The 17,766-nt window shown below is 34.8% G+C and overlaps 2 protein-coding genes and 1 long non-coding RNA gene across 4 annotated transcripts in view; 1 reads left to right on the forward strand and 2 right to left on the reverse strand.

The window, feature by feature from the left end:
• Window positions 1-34: 34 nt before the first annotated feature.
• LOC142974648 (uncharacterized) lies at window positions 35-1,196 on the reverse strand. Its single transcript, XR_012959578.1, has 3 exons — window positions 1,077-1,196; window positions 626-664; window positions 35-169 (listed from the first exon to the last, which is right to left on the reverse strand). It is a non-coding gene; the product is annotated as an uncharacterized LOC142974648 (long non-coding RNA).
• Window positions 1,197-1,826: 630 nt separating this feature from the next.
• Window positions 1,827-9,158, forward strand: LOC142974792 (protein I'm not dead yet-like). Its single transcript, XM_076117312.1, has 15 exons — window positions 1,827-1,951; window positions 2,264-2,390; window positions 4,008-4,160; window positions 4,445-4,560; window positions 4,975-5,089; window positions 5,303-5,405; window positions 5,718-5,778; window positions 5,859-5,984; window positions 6,232-6,346; window positions 6,461-6,576; window positions 7,119-7,210; window positions 7,672-7,761; window positions 8,023-8,222; window positions 8,492-8,629; window positions 9,020-9,158. Exons 1-15 carry the CDS (start codon window positions 1,887-1,889, stop codon window positions 9,149-9,151), a joined length of 1,749 nt encoding a protein of 582 aa, XP_075973427.1. The 5' UTR covers window positions 1,827-1,886; the 3' UTR covers window positions 9,152-9,158.
• A 339-nt stretch (window positions 9,159-9,497) lies between these two features.
• stg1 (stargazin-like protein) overlaps window positions 9,498-17,766 on the reverse strand; it is a 72,222-nt gene continuing 63,953 nt past the window's right edge. For both annotated transcript variants that reach the window (XM_076117620.1, XM_076117621.1), the window contains exons 2-6: window positions 13,101-13,224; window positions 12,343-12,581; window positions 11,188-11,280; window positions 10,744-10,884; window positions 9,498-10,503 (exon numbers count right to left, since the gene is read on the reverse strand). In XM_076117620.1, the coding sequence (XP_075973735.1) occupies window positions 9,719-10,503; window positions 10,744-10,884; window positions 11,188-11,280; window positions 12,343-12,581; window positions 13,101-13,224 (1,382 nt within the window). In that variant the 3' untranslated portion in view covers window positions 9,498-9,718. The remainder of the gene's footprint in view (window positions 10,504-10,743; window positions 10,885-11,187; window positions 11,281-12,342; window positions 12,582-13,100; window positions 13,225-17,766) is intronic.

The following is a 17,766-nucleotide window of genomic DNA, read 5'->3' on the forward strand; positions in this document are numbered from 1 at the left end:
GCGTACAAAGAAATAAATATTTATACTCACATCATGCAAGTCCCATGTATCAACAGCTAGCCAAATTAAAGGTGGTAAAACACCAAACACACCTTTCCAGTGAACTCTTACGATATTTTTGCCTCTATCAAGTAGCGTACATGGCGTTTCTGGAGGCGGACCCCGACCACTATAAGTAGTTACAATTTCGTTCATCAAAAAACATTTATAATATCAACGCTTTGTATAGTCTGCAAACTTGGTAATAATAATAAATGTATTTATTTGCAACGTAATATAAAGTTGTACTTAATTATAATATTACAAATAGTTTTAACATAACATAGAAAAGATGAAGCCACTGGCACCCTTGCTAAGTTGACAAGACAACTTGTATTAAGGGTACTAGGCCCAACTCATTTGGTAGTCTTTGCATGCATGGTTTATCAATATTATCAATCATATTAATTTTTTTGTATTTCCGAAATAAAGTTAAGTATCTGTATAAAACTAACCACCTGCTGCATGAGCCTGCGGTCACTCATGTTCCAAATTCTCAATATTGTCTACCTGTACCAGTGGCAAACCTTGCATCCAATACTCCTTAAAGTCGTTAGACATTAATAATAAGAATTTCAACACTTACAAGAATCGTAAAAACCGCACCCAAAGGCCGTCCTGTTTTCTGAAAATTTAATTTTAGGTTAAAAATCCGCGCAATTTATTATTTTTTAAACTATAACAGTTGTTATTATGTTAGTAATATTATTTAGGCACCAGATTGTGATAATGGATTTGTTGCCCGCAATATGCGATGTCAACACTGCACCCGGTTATCACACGTTTGCTAAGTTATGTAGTAGTCAAAATAATATACATTTTGACTGTAATACACAAGGCTTATAATACATGTGTGTTGAATATGAAATGTAAACGGACTTGACTGCCAATGACGACGAATGGAAGAAGAAAACATGTTGTGTCAAACGCACTTGGCTTAGAATTAAGTCAATTCTTGGATGATAGTATATTAGTTTTACGTATAAAACTTCTAGTAATCTAAATAATTTAAATTATTCCATTATGGGTATACTTACGGTGGCATCGTGTATTATATTTCAGTTATTCAGCAAATAACATGCAGTTCACTTGACAGGAAAAAAATATCTGCCAAACTCAAAAAACTGAATGAATGTGAAACTTTTATGAACATTGACATCTATTTGTATTTGGAATATATTTTTTCTCTTATATTTTAAGGCTTCAAGGCGTTATACCACTTTTTTAATTATATAGTCTATACTTTTTACTATGTGTGGCATAGATTTCAAGCTTTCAAGTATTTACTTAATACGTAGTACTAACTCAAGTCACAGTCACAACAGAATAAAATAGTACATATATACTAAAATATTTTTCTATAAAGGTAGGCAGAAACCAAATAACGATCCTTAAAGACTTCACTTGCCTCATTCTCATCCATACATCTTGTTATATAGGACTGCCGGTTACGAGTACTACGCACCAGACCTTTTTGAAAGACATCGGCAATGTGGTATCCTTCTGGCGTTACAATAAAATAATAAATGAATAATGAATATAATCATGATGCTAGTTTACTAGATAGTTCAGATACAACAAGTGCTACCCCTTGGGTGTCTGAAAGTAAACATCGCCGTCGTATCAGGCTTAAGAATAGCTAGCGTGATCATTCATGAGTTACTTCTGATAGATTTACAACCAAAAGGTAAAAAGAAACAATTAAATAAATATCTGCATCTAAATTTAATGAACGGGTTTATATGTACTAATTTAATGAAGCCAACTAGATCGTACATACAAATGAGGTTACTGAATTATAGCGGACACGAGCTTCAAATTATCAACAATTTTAAGCATTGATTCTGATGGATACGGAAGAAACAATATCAAAACCAGAGCCGAATAATGAAGAAGAACCTTTGGAAATTCCGTGAGTAAATAATCATACTAAAATTCTTTGAAAACTCTAATCAGTATCAGGTCTTGGTTAAGTTATGCTTTTAAAGGCCAGTTTCTCTACTTATGAATATGGTTGTATTGGTTAGCTTATAAGGTTATTTATTATTTATCCACTAGCTGTGAAACTAGCCTTGATTTTTGATATTCTCCAAGAATTTTATTCTTATCATTATTTTAATAAAAATATGACAACATAAGCCTTTGTACTTTAGAATTGTTTTTACTGGTTGAAAACCTACTTATGTTGTCCTAGCTTACCTGAGCTTTGTGATTTAAATTTCAGGGAAGATGATTCTCCTTTAACAATAAAACTGAGGCTGTATTTATTTTTAATTATGCATTGGCGTGACCTAGTGTGTTTGTTAGCACCGCTACTTCTGATTCCTATACTGGCTCCTTTTCCACCTGAGGTATGTCACAAATTACATATAATTAACTTTAATTATTTGAATTGAAACATTAACTATAATGAAGGTGTTTGGGTACGTTTGTAATAATTTATGCGATAATAAGTATTGACATTCAACCACTTTAAAGGTGTGTATTGGCTTTTTTGAAGCCAGAGCTATTAGAGTAAGATCCCAGGGCCCCCAGACGTTACTTATTTTTGAAGTAACGAATTTTACGGTATAGACACTCTTCTATGTGTTTAAGAGTGTGTGTGTACTAACTAGTTTGTCTAGGCGGCCCGTTCACAGGTAGCAGGTAGAAAAGGTAGACAAAAACATAACTTACTTTTGTTAAATTCGAAGTGCTGATTTTTATATATATTATGTCACATAAAATATTATTAAAAATAAATATTTCATATTGACAGACCGTTTCTGTGGGCGGTAATTCCTCCCAGACGCTTGAAACCTCATAAAAAAATTATCGAACTTTTGTTATATTCGAAGTCTTCTGCTTTATATATGATGTTTGGGGGGGCTATTTTAATTTCTTTTGTGTACAGCCAGACCAATCTGAAGGGCCAAACATTCTCCCAGACACAATTAAAATTTTTATTAAGCTCCCCGAAACAATTATTTTTTTTGCCTACAAAGGGTTGGTTTTCAACAACAAATTATTGAGTTAAATGACAATTTATTATTATTATATTTATATAGAAATGCAGTAAAAATATGATCTTCCATTATTATTTAATTAAGTCTTAATCTTCATAGTTAGCTTCATATGAGTTTCGACTTTCATCCTCGAACCAATCCTGGATTTCATTATTCAAGTCGTCATCATCGTTATTATCTTTGTTCGAATCTTCTGAAAATACAAAAAACATTATTGAAGGTATGAATTGCTGTGCATATAAAAAATGATTTTGATGTGAACTTAACATACCTGATTCATTTTCGAGTAATTCACTGACAAGACTTGGTAACTGATCGCCATCGAACCAGTAAAATTGATATTGGTTCTCATCCAATGTCCACCCATTATTCTCTGGACTAAAACCAGGTAAATTTTGTGTATGTGCATTATTCCATATACTTGCGATGTAGTTTGCTCGACAGAATGGTTGGAATAGTTCACTCTTACAGGGTGGTAAATTACATGAATCAAAGTTTCTAGTTAGTACACACACACTCTTAAACACATAGAAGAGTGTCTATACCGTAAAATTCGTTACTTCAAAAATAAGTAACGTCTGGGGGCCCTGGGATCTTGGGCTATATAGAGGTATGCCACGCATTATGTATTGCGTGCAATTTGGCATTAACAGTTTTGAGTATTTGTCTAAAGTGTTAATGCTAAATAACGGTGTCATCATGACCCCGCTTAAGGTGCTTTAAGGGTGTAATTTTCTGCAAGCATATCAATAGCACATAGCAGAGAACATAAGAAAGAGACCACGAATTGCCCAATGTTGTTGACACTGACAAGAAGAGAAGTTTTTAGGTAATGTGGTTGGTCGATTCATACCTGCTTCCTTCTACAAACACTGCTAAATCACTAACGCACCCAAAAATACCTCTCAATTGTAATATTCCGGAACGAAAAATGTTAACTAATTCATAGGTTTTCTTTTCCAGAAGTACCAATGGTGTGCCTATACCTTAGTGTTGATGGCAACATACTGGGTTACGGAATGTATCCCATTGCCAGTTACCTCTTTCTTACCGATACTAATATTCCCAATAACTGGTATTATGAGTACAGGTGAAACCTGCAAGTGTTATATCAACGTAAGTACTTGAACACAATGAGAATTTTATTTTTTGCTATAATTTCATGAGTATTTACCGTCATAATTAGAGAAAAAAGAATCGACTAGCGAGCATTTGACACTGAAATGAGAAAAAAAAATAGTTTTTGCTCACAAGATAATTTCTCAGCAACTAGCATGAAGTAGTCCCACAATACAGGTATAGTCAGGGTGGCATGTTCCGTCTATAGGGTAAAACCGTCTATTTGAAATAATAATCCTGACTTTACTTTGATTTTTTAGTTTTGAATTATTTATCTTCAGGATACAATCATCATGTTTTTGGGAAGCATGGGGCTAGCGTACGCTGTAGAACAGTCAGGGTTGCACAAGAGACTAGCACTTTGTGCTATCAGAGCTATTGGTTATTCGCATTACAGGTATGCATCGTATTTTATTGCATTTAATTACAAAGTGGTCCACAAAAAGGAGGTAGTCTGTCTAGAGTACCTTTTCGAATAGCACCTAGCCTAGTCCACGAAAAGAACCTGTCAAATAAAGGTGAGTAAGGCTAGGAGCTATTCAAACGGGAGCTCTAGATGGACTTGCCCTAAAAAAGTACGGTATTATCAAATAACGAGAAATTGTCAGTTCAATATTACCATTTTTTTTTCTAATACAACCGCTAGGGGCGCTGATCAAGGTTTCATACTTTGTTAATAGCTAGCCAAATGTCTTCAGTCGCTAGTGGTTGATAATACTGAAATGTAATATTGTAGGTACCTTTAACTTTTTGGCAATTATTATTGTAGGTCTTAATTGGTCTTTATTTGAACACTAGTATTTCTTTATAGGCTATTGTTTGCAATGTCATTCACAACGATGTTTGTCTCCATGTGGATTACTAACACTGCTGCAACGACTATGATGGTTCCAATTAATTTTGCTCTACTTAAAGTTTTTGAAGATGTAAGTAGCTTACAGAATGTTGAAAATATTTAGTTCACTCTATATTTTTCCTAACGTTTTAATAGAAAGAGGATAAAACTATTTTTAACGAATTCAACACTTTAAAATAGGTTAGAAATGTATTGCAGTTAAAATTATTAACAACAAAATAATTGTATGGATATCGTTGATAGATTTCTATCAATTAACAATACCTAATATTTATAATTTTAGCAAAACCTACTCAAAATTTACGAGACTTCGAGCACTGGTGAATTGTATGCTTCTGATGTGACCGTCTGTTACTTCTGTTCAACCAGCTTTTCGGCAACTATCGGTAAGTTAAGTAACCTCAATCAAAAATCGCTACCCGCTAGCTATTGTAAAAAAAATCTATTTAGCAAGCACGTTTTATACGACAAAGTGACATTCAATATAGTACCGATTGTAGAAAATCGCGCTAACTACTGCAAGCAAGCAGGTAGCCTCTCTAACCATCATAAACAAAAGTTAATGGTAATTTTCGTAAAAGGTTAAACTTAACTATTGACACTATAAAAATAACCCAGAGTCTTCACAACACTCAGGCTTAGATTTCAACTAATTTTAGCTTTGAAAAATTAAATCACAGACGTGTTTTTCTTTTCAGGTGGTATAGGCACCTTAGTGGGCACGGCAACCAATTTGGTCTTCAAAGGACTATTTCAAAAGTACCTATACTATTTTAAATACATGTTTATTTCTATTGTTTAAGCCTTACGAGACTAATTCGAATACTATTTCTTTTTAGGGCATATCCAGACGCACCAGAGTTGTTATCGTTTCCAAAGTTTTCTGCTTTCTCTGTACCTTATATGCTCTTAATGGAAATTGGCATGTATTTCAGCATGCTCGTGGTCTACTTTGGATTTCTGAGGTTTGATTAATTTTGCCATACTGTTCGTTCCACACATACTTAATGAAAACTAACTAATACCAGAAATGGTGACTGCGTACTTTCATAAAATCCCGGTCTTTTCCCGAAGGAGCAGACCAAGATTAAAGAACGCCACTTGGTAATTCCCTTTTCATGCATCTCCATACAATATCATACATCTTGGTACACAGGTCCACCGATTTTATGTACCTGACCTTAATAGGGCAATAAATCTGTTTTATTTTAGGCCTAAGAGCAAAGCCGCTCAAAATTCTAAATTGTCTGAAGAAGGATTACGCGCCGCGAAGATAACTGTAGAGGAAGACTTCAAAAAATTTGGAAGAATTACCTACTGGGAAATAGTAAGATTATAAATGTACCAAAGGCGATGGATTTTTTTTGTGACAGCTGCTGCTTTAAGTATAGATAACGAGTAAGTTAAGGCGGAAGTTAATAATAAAATCTTTATATTTCAGATGGTTATAATACTTTTTACTGGCGCAATGGTAATGTTTTTCTGCCGTTCGCCACAAATATTTTACGGTTGGGGCGACATGATCGCTGACCGCCATGGATTGAAGGTTAAAAATGCGTACGTATTTAGAAATAGTTATATGTATATTAACTAGCGCTTCAGTTTGAATGCTGAGGATGGTAGCTAGGCTCAACCATTTTGCATTACTTTGGGTTTTTTTATACCAACCTTCTAAACAATCCATGTTCCGCTTGCTTTACTAAAAATAGTGTCTATCTGTTCTTGAATACGTTTTTTATCCATTAATTATCTATGGTGTAGATTTACAAATGTTCCTATAACCGACGATATCTAAATCATTTTCTTAATTAAATATAGACTACTAGCTGTCCCGGCGAACATCGATTCTTTAATTTTAAAATTATTTTTTTGCATTTTTTTATTTTTCTCTCCATGAGAACCTTCTACATACTTCAAGGAGTATTACAAAAAAAAAAATATAATTAGCGAAATCGTTTCAACTCAACTGCTTCAAGATTTGCGCTAAGCAACAAATAAGCCATTACATAAAATTATTTTTATATTAAGTATGGAAGATTATATCCCACAACATTAGCGATTCCCATAGTCCAGTGATTGTGTATATTTTCTCTTTTCAGCGTTTTAGATTCAGCCGCAGCAGTGCTAATTATATTCCTGATGTTTGTCATTCCTTCTAACATGGATTTCTTCAAAAACTTCACAGCTAAAGGTAAAATGCATATTAGATAAGTACATGTTAAGCATAAATTTGGCTTTACAAAATATTGTTTCTTATCAATAAATCAAATGGTTGATATTATGTGATATGCCTGTCATAGACAAGTGATTAAAACAGCCCTTCAAAACCTCCTGAGGACCAACGTTTAATAGAATTATTGTAATACCTATGCATTTCATGCTACAACAATGCATCCTACTAATCCTACTAATATTATAAATGCGAAAGTTTTTGAGTATGTATGTATGGATGTTTGTTACTCTTTCACGCAAGTACTACTGAATCGATTACAATGAAATTTGGTGTGTAGGTAGCTGAAGACCCAGAATAACACATAGGCATTTTGTATCCCCGAGTTCCCGAGGGATTGGGATTAACACGAGAAGGGTTTCAACGCGGACGAAGTCGCGGGCGGTAAAGCATAATACTAATTAAAAACTATAATGTTGCAGTGGAGGATTTACCAAAACAACCAATACCATCAATTCTTCAATGGTTTGTACTGAATGACGTGATGCCCTACAGTTTCATGTTCCTCTTAGGTAACACCACTATGCCTACTATTTTATACTGAATCTACAGATTTTTACATTTTCATGACACCTGTTCTACCAGAAGTCACCTTTGATACGTTTCCATTTTTTGACTTTTGTGGATTTCGTTTGAAGTGATAGGTATATATTTATTTATCATAAACTAAAGTGTACAATGTGAAGGTTGCAAGCTATTTCTAATATATATTTAAGATTCTAACCCGTAGTAAATCTATATTATTACTTCTTTCACCTTATTATCTTCAACAGGTGGTGGCTTTGCTTTGTCACAGGCAGCTAAAGAAGAATATTCGGACTTGAATGGAAAAATTGGAAACATGCTCAAAAGTCTCAACACTTTACCAAATTACTTAGTGATTCTATTGATTATCATATTTACCGTGTCTTTGACCAATTTTGCTTCTAACGTGGCTATTGCTAATGTTATAGTGCCAATAGCAATGCAACTGGTAAGTCAACATATTCTTTATTTCGCTTTTAAGTCTAACCTTTCTTCCAAACTATTTTGGAGTCGGCTTGCAGTCTCACCAGAAAATTTAACATGCCTTCCGAGACACGAAGGAGCTCGATAAGTATAAAATGGTCACCCAGCCGTAAAACAACCTCGGCAAGCGTGGCTTAGCCTCAGAGATCGATCTAAGCCACGAGCCACGGCCAGAGAATTTGATGATCATAATATATTCTGTGAAGTAATAATAATTTATATTGCTCTATACAGGCATTAGGATTGGGTCAGCATCCTTTATGGTACAATATTGCCGCTGGGTTTTCAGCGTCGTATTGCTTTTGTTTGCCTGTTGGTACTCCCGGTAATCTCATTATACAAGGTGCAGCTAAAATACCTACCTCTAAAATGGTAAGACGAGTTATTAATTTTATTTTCTTCATTAACATTCAAAACCAAATAAGAACAGAATGTGAATCTTTCTTTCGTGTCAAAATAATAAATATGATAGATTTTCAGGAAGTTTATTCATATCGCGGCATAACCGTGATCGAGATTAAATTAAAAGCGGACTCAAAAGTAGTCGATTAAGTTATAAATGAAAGGGACTGTCTCTATTGGTCTCTGAAAAGGAGAGAACTAACGCACTCAGAGAATTAAGCCACTGCCCTAATTAATCACACACGCAGTTATGATATGCATTCAGTATCATTATAAAGAAGTTTTTATTCAAAAAATATTCGAACTTAATATTGTATCGCACTGCCATGCAAAAATTAAAATGTAAGTTATCTTTTGCAGGTAGTAGCAGGGGCAGCAACTACAGTCATAACAATATTTCTCACTTGGTTATTTATGTGCTTCTGGGCCCCAGTGATATGGCCGGACTTTACTCTTCCTCAGGCTAATGTTACTTATTACAATAAGATTTAAGATTCTGTTTCGTTTCATTCAAAAACTTTTCCTATAGTCGAAAAGAAAAAAGTTCGTTATTGATATCAGCGCCATCTGGTCGGCAAAGTAAGTATTAGTTACCGCCCTTTTAGTCTGAGCTTTGAACTCTCATCAGCTTGCATGTTTCTACCAGTCTATAACAAATGAAAGTACATTTTCAGCTCGCTAGGTGGCTCTTTTGTCAAAAATACAATAAAACATTACCTCAACCTTTGAAAAATTTTATTTGTTGCTTTTTCCGATGGGTAGACGTCTAACGTGTCATTTCATAGTTTATATAACTTTAAAATCGTACGCAATACACTTATAAAATAAAAACATTATGTAGACAAATGGCAGTGTTTATTTAAGGAATTGTAACAATTAAAAATTTCATAACACAAGTCACGTATGCACCTATGTACTTTCATAAAGACACTTCTTAATTGTATCCGTAACCTGCTAAGTACAATCATAACTATTTAGTACATAGCACGTGAATTAACATTGTCACTTATCATTTCTCGATATGCTTTATATTCGGGGTGGGTAACCCAAGTTCATGGATCAAACAGGTGTTGTTCTGCGATAGGGGTCAGTGCCGACCGCTCGGTCGTGTCGCGGCGGGGGCGGTTCCTCGCACCCTCGGGCGCCAGCACCGAACGTCACCATCTCTTCTTCTCGTGACGGTGGTGGCTCCACCGCAGATGTGTCTAGAAACCGCCCGCTCGCGACAGACGCCTGCGACTGGAAAATGGACGCACTCCTCAAACCGCTTAACGTGTTCGCACTCTGAGGCACCTCTTTAAATTCCTCGAAGTAATTGTCACACGCTGTCGGCCGCGGTGCTGCTGGAAAACCGTACAGCGTTGACGACGATAGATCTTTCAGCGAGGCTGAACTTAAGTTTATTCTTCTATTTTTATTGTGTATAGAACAGTGTGGCATCTCGTCGCCGTCGAACACGAAGCGCCGCCTCTCGCGTGGCGTCGCCGCTGATGACCCTGTCGGTGGATACGTGTCTCTTTTCATCATACGCCTTTCTAACAACGTTGAATCTCGTTCTCTAAATTCTGTGAAGGCATACTCGCGATCCCAAGCTCGACAGTCTGCTTTAGCTTTCTCTGTGAGCTCTGTTATCCAGTCTTTTTGGTACCACTGTAGAAATAGAAATATTGCCGAAGTACCTGCTAGTTCAGCGGCTACAAACCCGCTTATGTACAATCCAAATGAGTATCCATAGCTATATGACATTCTAGGCGTATCAAAAACAGTCATGTATCGTAACTTGTGGCCTAATTGTGATTTAAATACGGATATGTACATGACGATCCCGGTCAGCATTATTAAACCTGTAATAGAAAAATATAACTCATTCAAGTTTTTTCAAACAGTGTTTTTATAGTACAATATAAAAACAAGTTTCATAATTATTTAGCAAAAAATATCCATTTCCATAAAATTGTACTTGTAGAAAAACAATTTATGAGGTCGACATTTCTCGCTAACACATTTCGGCGTGCCATATTTCACCATGAATGTAGGCACGCTTATGCAAAAATATGAAGACATTTTTAATGCGGTGCACTTACCAGAAATAATAAAGAGCACACCGGCGATGAAAGTGCAGAGCCGTCGGCCTTTGACACAGTGGCCTAGGACGCAGCATAACGCCCCGACTGCCTGAGTGAACACCGCTAGCAACAGTGGTGCAGCCGACCGAGTTACCACGTCTGAAATTGTTGAATGAAATTGTTTTTATGCATGTTGTTGCTTTAGAAGTCGCTTCGCGCGTGAAGGATTCTGTTTGGGTTATTGTTTTTGTTCGCCACCGGGTTTTTTTTTTAATTAGAGCGAAATATTTTTTGGTAGTTTGTGAGCTTTCAAGTTTTACAATAGACGAGTTATTATGGGGAACCGACAGGTTGATTGCATCAATTCTATTGTGCTGTTCTCTAAAATGTTATAAACATTTAAGGCAACTTTTAAAATAAAAATCCTACAAGTCTCAGATGAAAAGTAAAAAGTTAACTTACATGGAATGGCGTTGGTTGAGTCACTCGGATCAGGCGCGTATTGTGATAATGGAAAATATGGTATATCGACACACCGAAACACTGTGCTGCCAGCTGGAAAACAAATAGCGTAACGTTATTGCGTGTACGTTACATATATTATTCTTGTAGCGTCCTTTGTATATAAGAATAAAGACATTGTGTCATATTGAGTTAGGGCTGAGTGAGTTCAGACGAGCTAACTTCTTTATATTGTAAATCCCAAAGTTAACCAAGCCATCGAACACTGGCCTTTATATCAAAACTACTATTTATGTAAAAACTGATTTTGTATATCTAAGATAATCAGTTTTATCAGTTTCTGAAAAAAATGTTTTTTAATTTAGTGGAGTTTTCATCTAGGAGTGCGATATAGTCTTCCTAGTACATGAAACTAGTAAGTCAGAGCATAATTTAGAAATATGAAGGTATAAAAGTTAAAAATCCGAACAACAACAGCAAAGTAAGGCCGTTAACTTTGAAAAATCGCTACAAAACACCAGTGCTATTAAATGAAGGAAATGGACTAGTCATAAAGGGTGGGACGGTAACGGACGCATCAGTGGACTCTGTAAATGGGACGAAAGTGGGCCGGCCTCGGACTGTGGGACAATGCATTTCCCGAGCGTCGCGTGGCGGAACCAGAACGCATTGTAGCAACGCGACACACGCGGAAGTTTCGTACTCTATTGTACTAAAAAGTAGGTACCAGTCGTATGTAGGCCAATACGTGTTTGAATATGAAAGGTGCTTTAATGACAGTGCGTGCATTGGGTTATAAAAGCTGTAGATTGTGAAGAGTATTCAATCTGGATTGGATATTGAAAACAACCTAAATTGAAAGTAACAAACAAATATTGTTAAGACTTACAAATAGTAAAAAAAGAAACGATGACACAGTCGGTCTAGGTATCAAGAAGAGCTTTGATAGTAATTTAAAAATATGAAATATCGATAAAAATTAAGAGGACAATATTTTATACTGAACAAAATATTTATCTACAGATTAATTTAGATATACAGTCATCGAAAGTTAGCGTGAGAATGACTACAAATACACAGAACAGGAACTAAAAAATGTTGTGAAAAGGTGGTTCAGGATACATTTTGTTTTAAAAATTAATAAAAAACACTCACGATCTGTATGACATAACCTCCACAAGCCAGACACGGTCTGCTTAGCAACTAGATCATGCTTCCCCGTGCCGTTGTACGATGGGTTCAGCATGTTTTCTTGTGTATGAAGCCAGTTGTTGGTAGAAACAGCTACCAGTACTGCAACGACGGCGGTGCCGGCTGAGAGAGGGGTGAGCAACCACAGGCAGGCGACCGACGAGTCGATCTGAGCAACTAGTGTCGGTGATGGGGGTGTTGGCCTGGAAACATTTGATGAAAGGTTTACACTCTTATTCATAAAAATATATGAAGTTATGAAGGGCTTATAGTGTTTTGTTTCTTTCACTCTTTAGCGAAATAAAAAAGAGAAAACATAATATATAAACATTTTAACTAAAATAGCTTTATAGTGTGTTAATGTTTATTGAGCAAATGTAGACCACAAAATTTCAAAGAATGGTTTCTTAATTTGTATTAGCTATGAGCATTTTTTATTTGTTAATAATGTAAGAATCTGAGATCTGCAAGGGTTCAATGTTATGTTTAAACTACATACACATTAAAAAAAGACAATTTCCAGATTAAAATAGTATTTTTACAAGTGACAAAGTCACTACGTTCACTAAACTAGCCAATTTCTATTAATTGAATGCACAAGTCACACCGTTGTTTGTCAGTTAACTGTTTCTTACAATAAGCAAATTATTGTAACTACTGTCACCTCATCATCATTTTGCACCCAAAAGGACACAACTGACCTGTAAAAGAGTGTCAAGTACCTGGGCGGGCGGCGGCTGGCGATGGCGCCGCTGAGCGTGGGCGCGGGCTGCGCACGCGCGCCGCGCGGCAACGACGCGTGCACGCACTGCGCACCGCCGCCCCACATGCCTTCCTTCCGCTTCACTGAAACATAACACATTAATATCTTAGCAACATATTAGGTCGGGGAAAAAGTCTTTTCCCGTTATAGTATGTATGAACTTTTAATAAAATCTTTTCTCTACACAAAAAAGCTCGTTATATGGGTATCTCACGAGCTCACTGAAAGAAATTTAATGTACCGCGTACTCATTTGTCATTCTCGAAGCCAAAGAGATTTAATTACAAGTTCATACATACTAAAATGCGAAAAGACTATTTTCCTGACCTAATATTTAAAGCATATACTGATATCTTACGACATACCTAAATGAAGCCGAAAAACAAAATTAATTGAAACAGAATAAAGAAAACATTGGTCTTTCTAAGTTAATTTAAAATATAAATTATGTAAAAAACCAGCAACATTGGTTAGTTTAAATGACACGTATAATCCGTTAAAATAATCCCAATAGTTTATCTCGTAAAGCTTCCTCATAATACATTATTTAGTAGGCTTACACTAGTTGCCATGACATTTGAAAGCTCTAAACCCCTATATCGACGAACATTAGCGTTCACGTCATATTTAATTTCACTCGCTCAATGAATCGTGCAATTTTAATATAATCACAGGTCCCTTTGAACGAATCATTGAAACCTAATATGTCGTTGTTGAAAATGGATCTTGCTGAATGCTCGTTTAAATGGACTTAATTGCATCAATGGTATTTCAGAATAACGATTTTATACATAGGTAGTACGCGTATAGTCATTGAAGTAAAAAGCAGTTTCATACAATTTATGAAATTAAGATTTTATAGCTCAGTAATTTCCTTTTACAATAAACTTGTTCTTGAGTTTTCGATGCCTTAAAGTAATCTTCTATATTTACATTGAGATAAACTAAAACGATTTTTACGTACTTATTATTATTTTTCATAGATGAAAATAATTGCTTTCGAAATTACTCAATAGAAAACAAAACACTGCAATTCTAAAAGTATTTACGTCAGCTACAACCGATGTCCAATTTTCAACCGAATGCTGGATAGTGATGTATTTTAATTTAAAAGATAAATACATAAATCTAGATTGACCAATGGAGTATTAATACGCTTCCATATTTAGTTAACACCAAGCGTTAATCATCTGTGATGCGAGAGCCACCGCAACCAATATTTTAATGGAAAGCGACGCGAATTCATTCGACAGTTTTGATGAGTACAATCGGGATGGGCGATTTCGTATGATTTTAATGTTTTATAAAGATTTGTTTTAAATTACTATAATGAGTTGCGTTAGTAGAATTACATGTTAATTTAAATCGTTGTGGCTAATAATATCTTGTCTTTATACATAATTAGCACATATTTATATACAAAATAAATAAACTGTATGACTTTGACTTCACAGTTGAAAAAAATCTGACGTGAAAAATAAATACAATAATTATGAAATCTTGACCGTCCCCTGTTACCGGAGATATAATATTAGTCCCTTAGAGAAAGTAAATTTAACACGTTTATGAATGACAATTTGAAGATGTGGTAGGTGTTATTACGTAACTTTAAGTACCTAAATGTATTTTTATTTCCAATACGAATTTTGCGAATGTAAATTCGCCAATCACGTTCCCATTTCGGTTGTATTTAAAAATAACAAACAATACCCAAAAAGTTTGAACTTATCGTTGCCCTTCAAGTTTGTTTTGCTATTCTATTCCAATATTCATTTACACGTGGAGAACATTTTTTTCCTGTGAAAAAAGGCAAAAGTAAACAAAACAACATACAAAATTAAAGTGGAGTATCTTCAGTATCAATATTGTATAAACGTGTATTTATGGGAATGCGAGCCGTGTGAATCCGGACCCTTTTGCCGTTGTATATCTAAACAGAATTCCTCACCATTGTCGCAGGTGGTAATTGATATTCCATAGTCGTTCTCTAAGATTTTTTGTACCGATGTCAGCTCAATGCCTTCGTGAAGGAACCCTAACCCGCAATGTAATAATGTTAAGGACGTCTATAATAAAATTCAATTATATCCTCTCTGTCCGAACTCGTGTTACAATTTGGATCGCTCCTATTTCTCGCTATTACAACGCTTTACTGTTATGATTTTCGTCTAATCCATTTTTCTAGTTTCTCGGCAGTTTTGGGATAGATATTTCTATTTTATCTGAAGTAAAAAGTGTTTGTTCAAGTAATTTCTCGACTAGAATGATCAAAAAGTCATGATGTTAGATGACATATAATGCACACAATTTAGAAGTAAGTTTTCTTGTCTTTATATTATAAGAAATGCCAGTGTTAGGTACCCTTGAATGTAATACGTAAAAACCTAGAAACATTAGAAACAAGTATCAGAACAGCTCAATCAAAATAATAATATTATTGAAACAGGATATTCCCGAAATACAAACAGAAAAATATTTCAAAACTTCTCAAAATAATATTACTCAAATTGTTCACGAATTATTATTTAAAAACCCAGTGAGTTAATAAACCAAACATTTATCGTGCCCGTCACTCCTTATTCATTTAGTTGACTATTTATTAAATTTTAATTTCATTTAGTTAAGGTGGCACCGCTTCTCTTTTGCTTCAATTAATGAGAAGGAGAGTAAATAAATGAAAACTGCGGCCCGTTTCCGACGCAATTGAGGTTGAAAGGCCGTTGAAAAGGCCGTGATGTTTTTATCAAAATGATATAGCTAAGTATCTATCATATAGATTACATTACTTGCTGATTTATGAAAGTATTTTAGCTTGAATTTCTTTATAGTATGATAATGTTTTAAATCAAAGTGATACCTATATATTTTTTAGATAAATAATATCTCGTTGATATAAACAGTAACATAATTCTGTATAGCTATTAACCAACGACAACTAGCTAGCCATCTAATTATTTTGTATGAAAATCTGATCAGCGCCTCTAGCGGGTGCCATAGGAACAATTTTTGAAATACATTTTAAATGTCAAACTCTCGAGAGACGTTGTGCCGATAATACAAAATCGCGCTACATGTTTTCCTAAAACAATTAATTGCATAAACTATTAAAATATAAGTGTAACAATATTATTTTGCTGGGCTTGATAAACAATCGTAAATATCTGCAGCCAAACTTTATTTTTATTGTCTTTACTATATTCTTACATCAAACAACACAATCCAATATATTATTATATTCATAAGTACGTAAACGGCCCTATAAAAGCCAAGTAAACCATTAATAATTTCATTCTTCCAGTAAAAGCCGTCAAGTCGCACGCTTTTATCATATTCCCATTACATCTCGTATCAATTAATTACCCAACAAGCTGTCAATATCAAGTGAACCGCCCATTTGTCACGGCAGATCATACATAATACGCAGACTAATTGTCCATCTAATACAATATGCTTAACGAGCTTGATTTGGTAAGACCTAAGTTGTCTATAGAAATAGAACTCTGCTCTCTGATAATGTTTCTAAATTAAGTATTCTTTTAGCATGGTTACCATAGACTTACAGACAGATTAACACGGTAATGTTATTATAATCATATTTGTAAAAGCTTAAAATATAATATTTTCTAAATTAATAACATTATTACTGATTTGTAAGTGTTGAATGTAGGTATGGTACAAATAATTCCTTAGGTGTTTATATAAAAATGTATGCCCACAGCTAGGCAGACTACTGCACCTAACTAATGGCACTAGAAATGAGACCTATTAGAAAATATTCTTACTCAATGATGCTTCCAAGGCAAGGTATTATTATGTATGTATGTATTTCCACGCAACATGAACCAATAAAAACGAAACAATAACGTCATGCAGCCAGCAAGTTAGGCCTGTCAATAACTTTCACAATAATGGCGGTAATGTAAGTGATGATTAAAATGCACGACGCTTTCCTAATGACTACGAATAAAATACGAATACAAAGTTTGTAGTAGTAATGTTGGCGATAAACGGTCGCATTAAACATAATTACGTCGAGCCCAAAGACAAGACAAAGTCGTCTCAACGCAGCGTAAAAGTTATAAAACTCGTTTCGGTGACGCAATGATACTCTACTTTGGTTCCCCAAGATTTACCCTATTTATTTAATATTAATTTAAATATCGTGATTTTGACTACTGAGCGTTAGATCTTTGGTCCGATTCCCGACTCAGGCATATTACTATTGGTCTTTCCTAATTTATGTTAGAGTAATTCTTAATAGTAACTTAGAGTTCGGCAACGTGCCTGTTAAATGGTTATAGACCCCTATTGCAATGGACTGTCATTGGCGAAACGAAAATACACCGAGTATTTCATGCACCTCTGCTTACAACTTAGCATATAACAGGCTTGATGTTATGCATTCGTGATTCAAAAGTAATATTCAGTTTTCAGTTAAAACAAATATTTTGCAAACGAACATGTAGCGTATTTAAATTTCATTCATATGTTCTTTTTCATTCGCTGTTCGCATTCGAATATTGTTTTCAGTTGCGATTTGAATAATTGCTGTTAAAGTACGATAAATATTTAAATTTGTTGTGCGTTAAAGAATTGATACATGTATGTAGGTACAACTGTATTCG

Source organism: Anticarsia gemmatalis, chromosome 8, assembly GCF_050436995.1.
Source record: "Anticarsia gemmatalis isolate Benzon Research Colony breed Stoneville strain chromosome 8, ilAntGemm2 primary, whole genome shotgun sequence".
NCBI classification, from domain to species: domain Eukaryota; kingdom Metazoa; phylum Arthropoda; class Insecta; order Lepidoptera; family Erebidae; genus Anticarsia; species Anticarsia gemmatalis.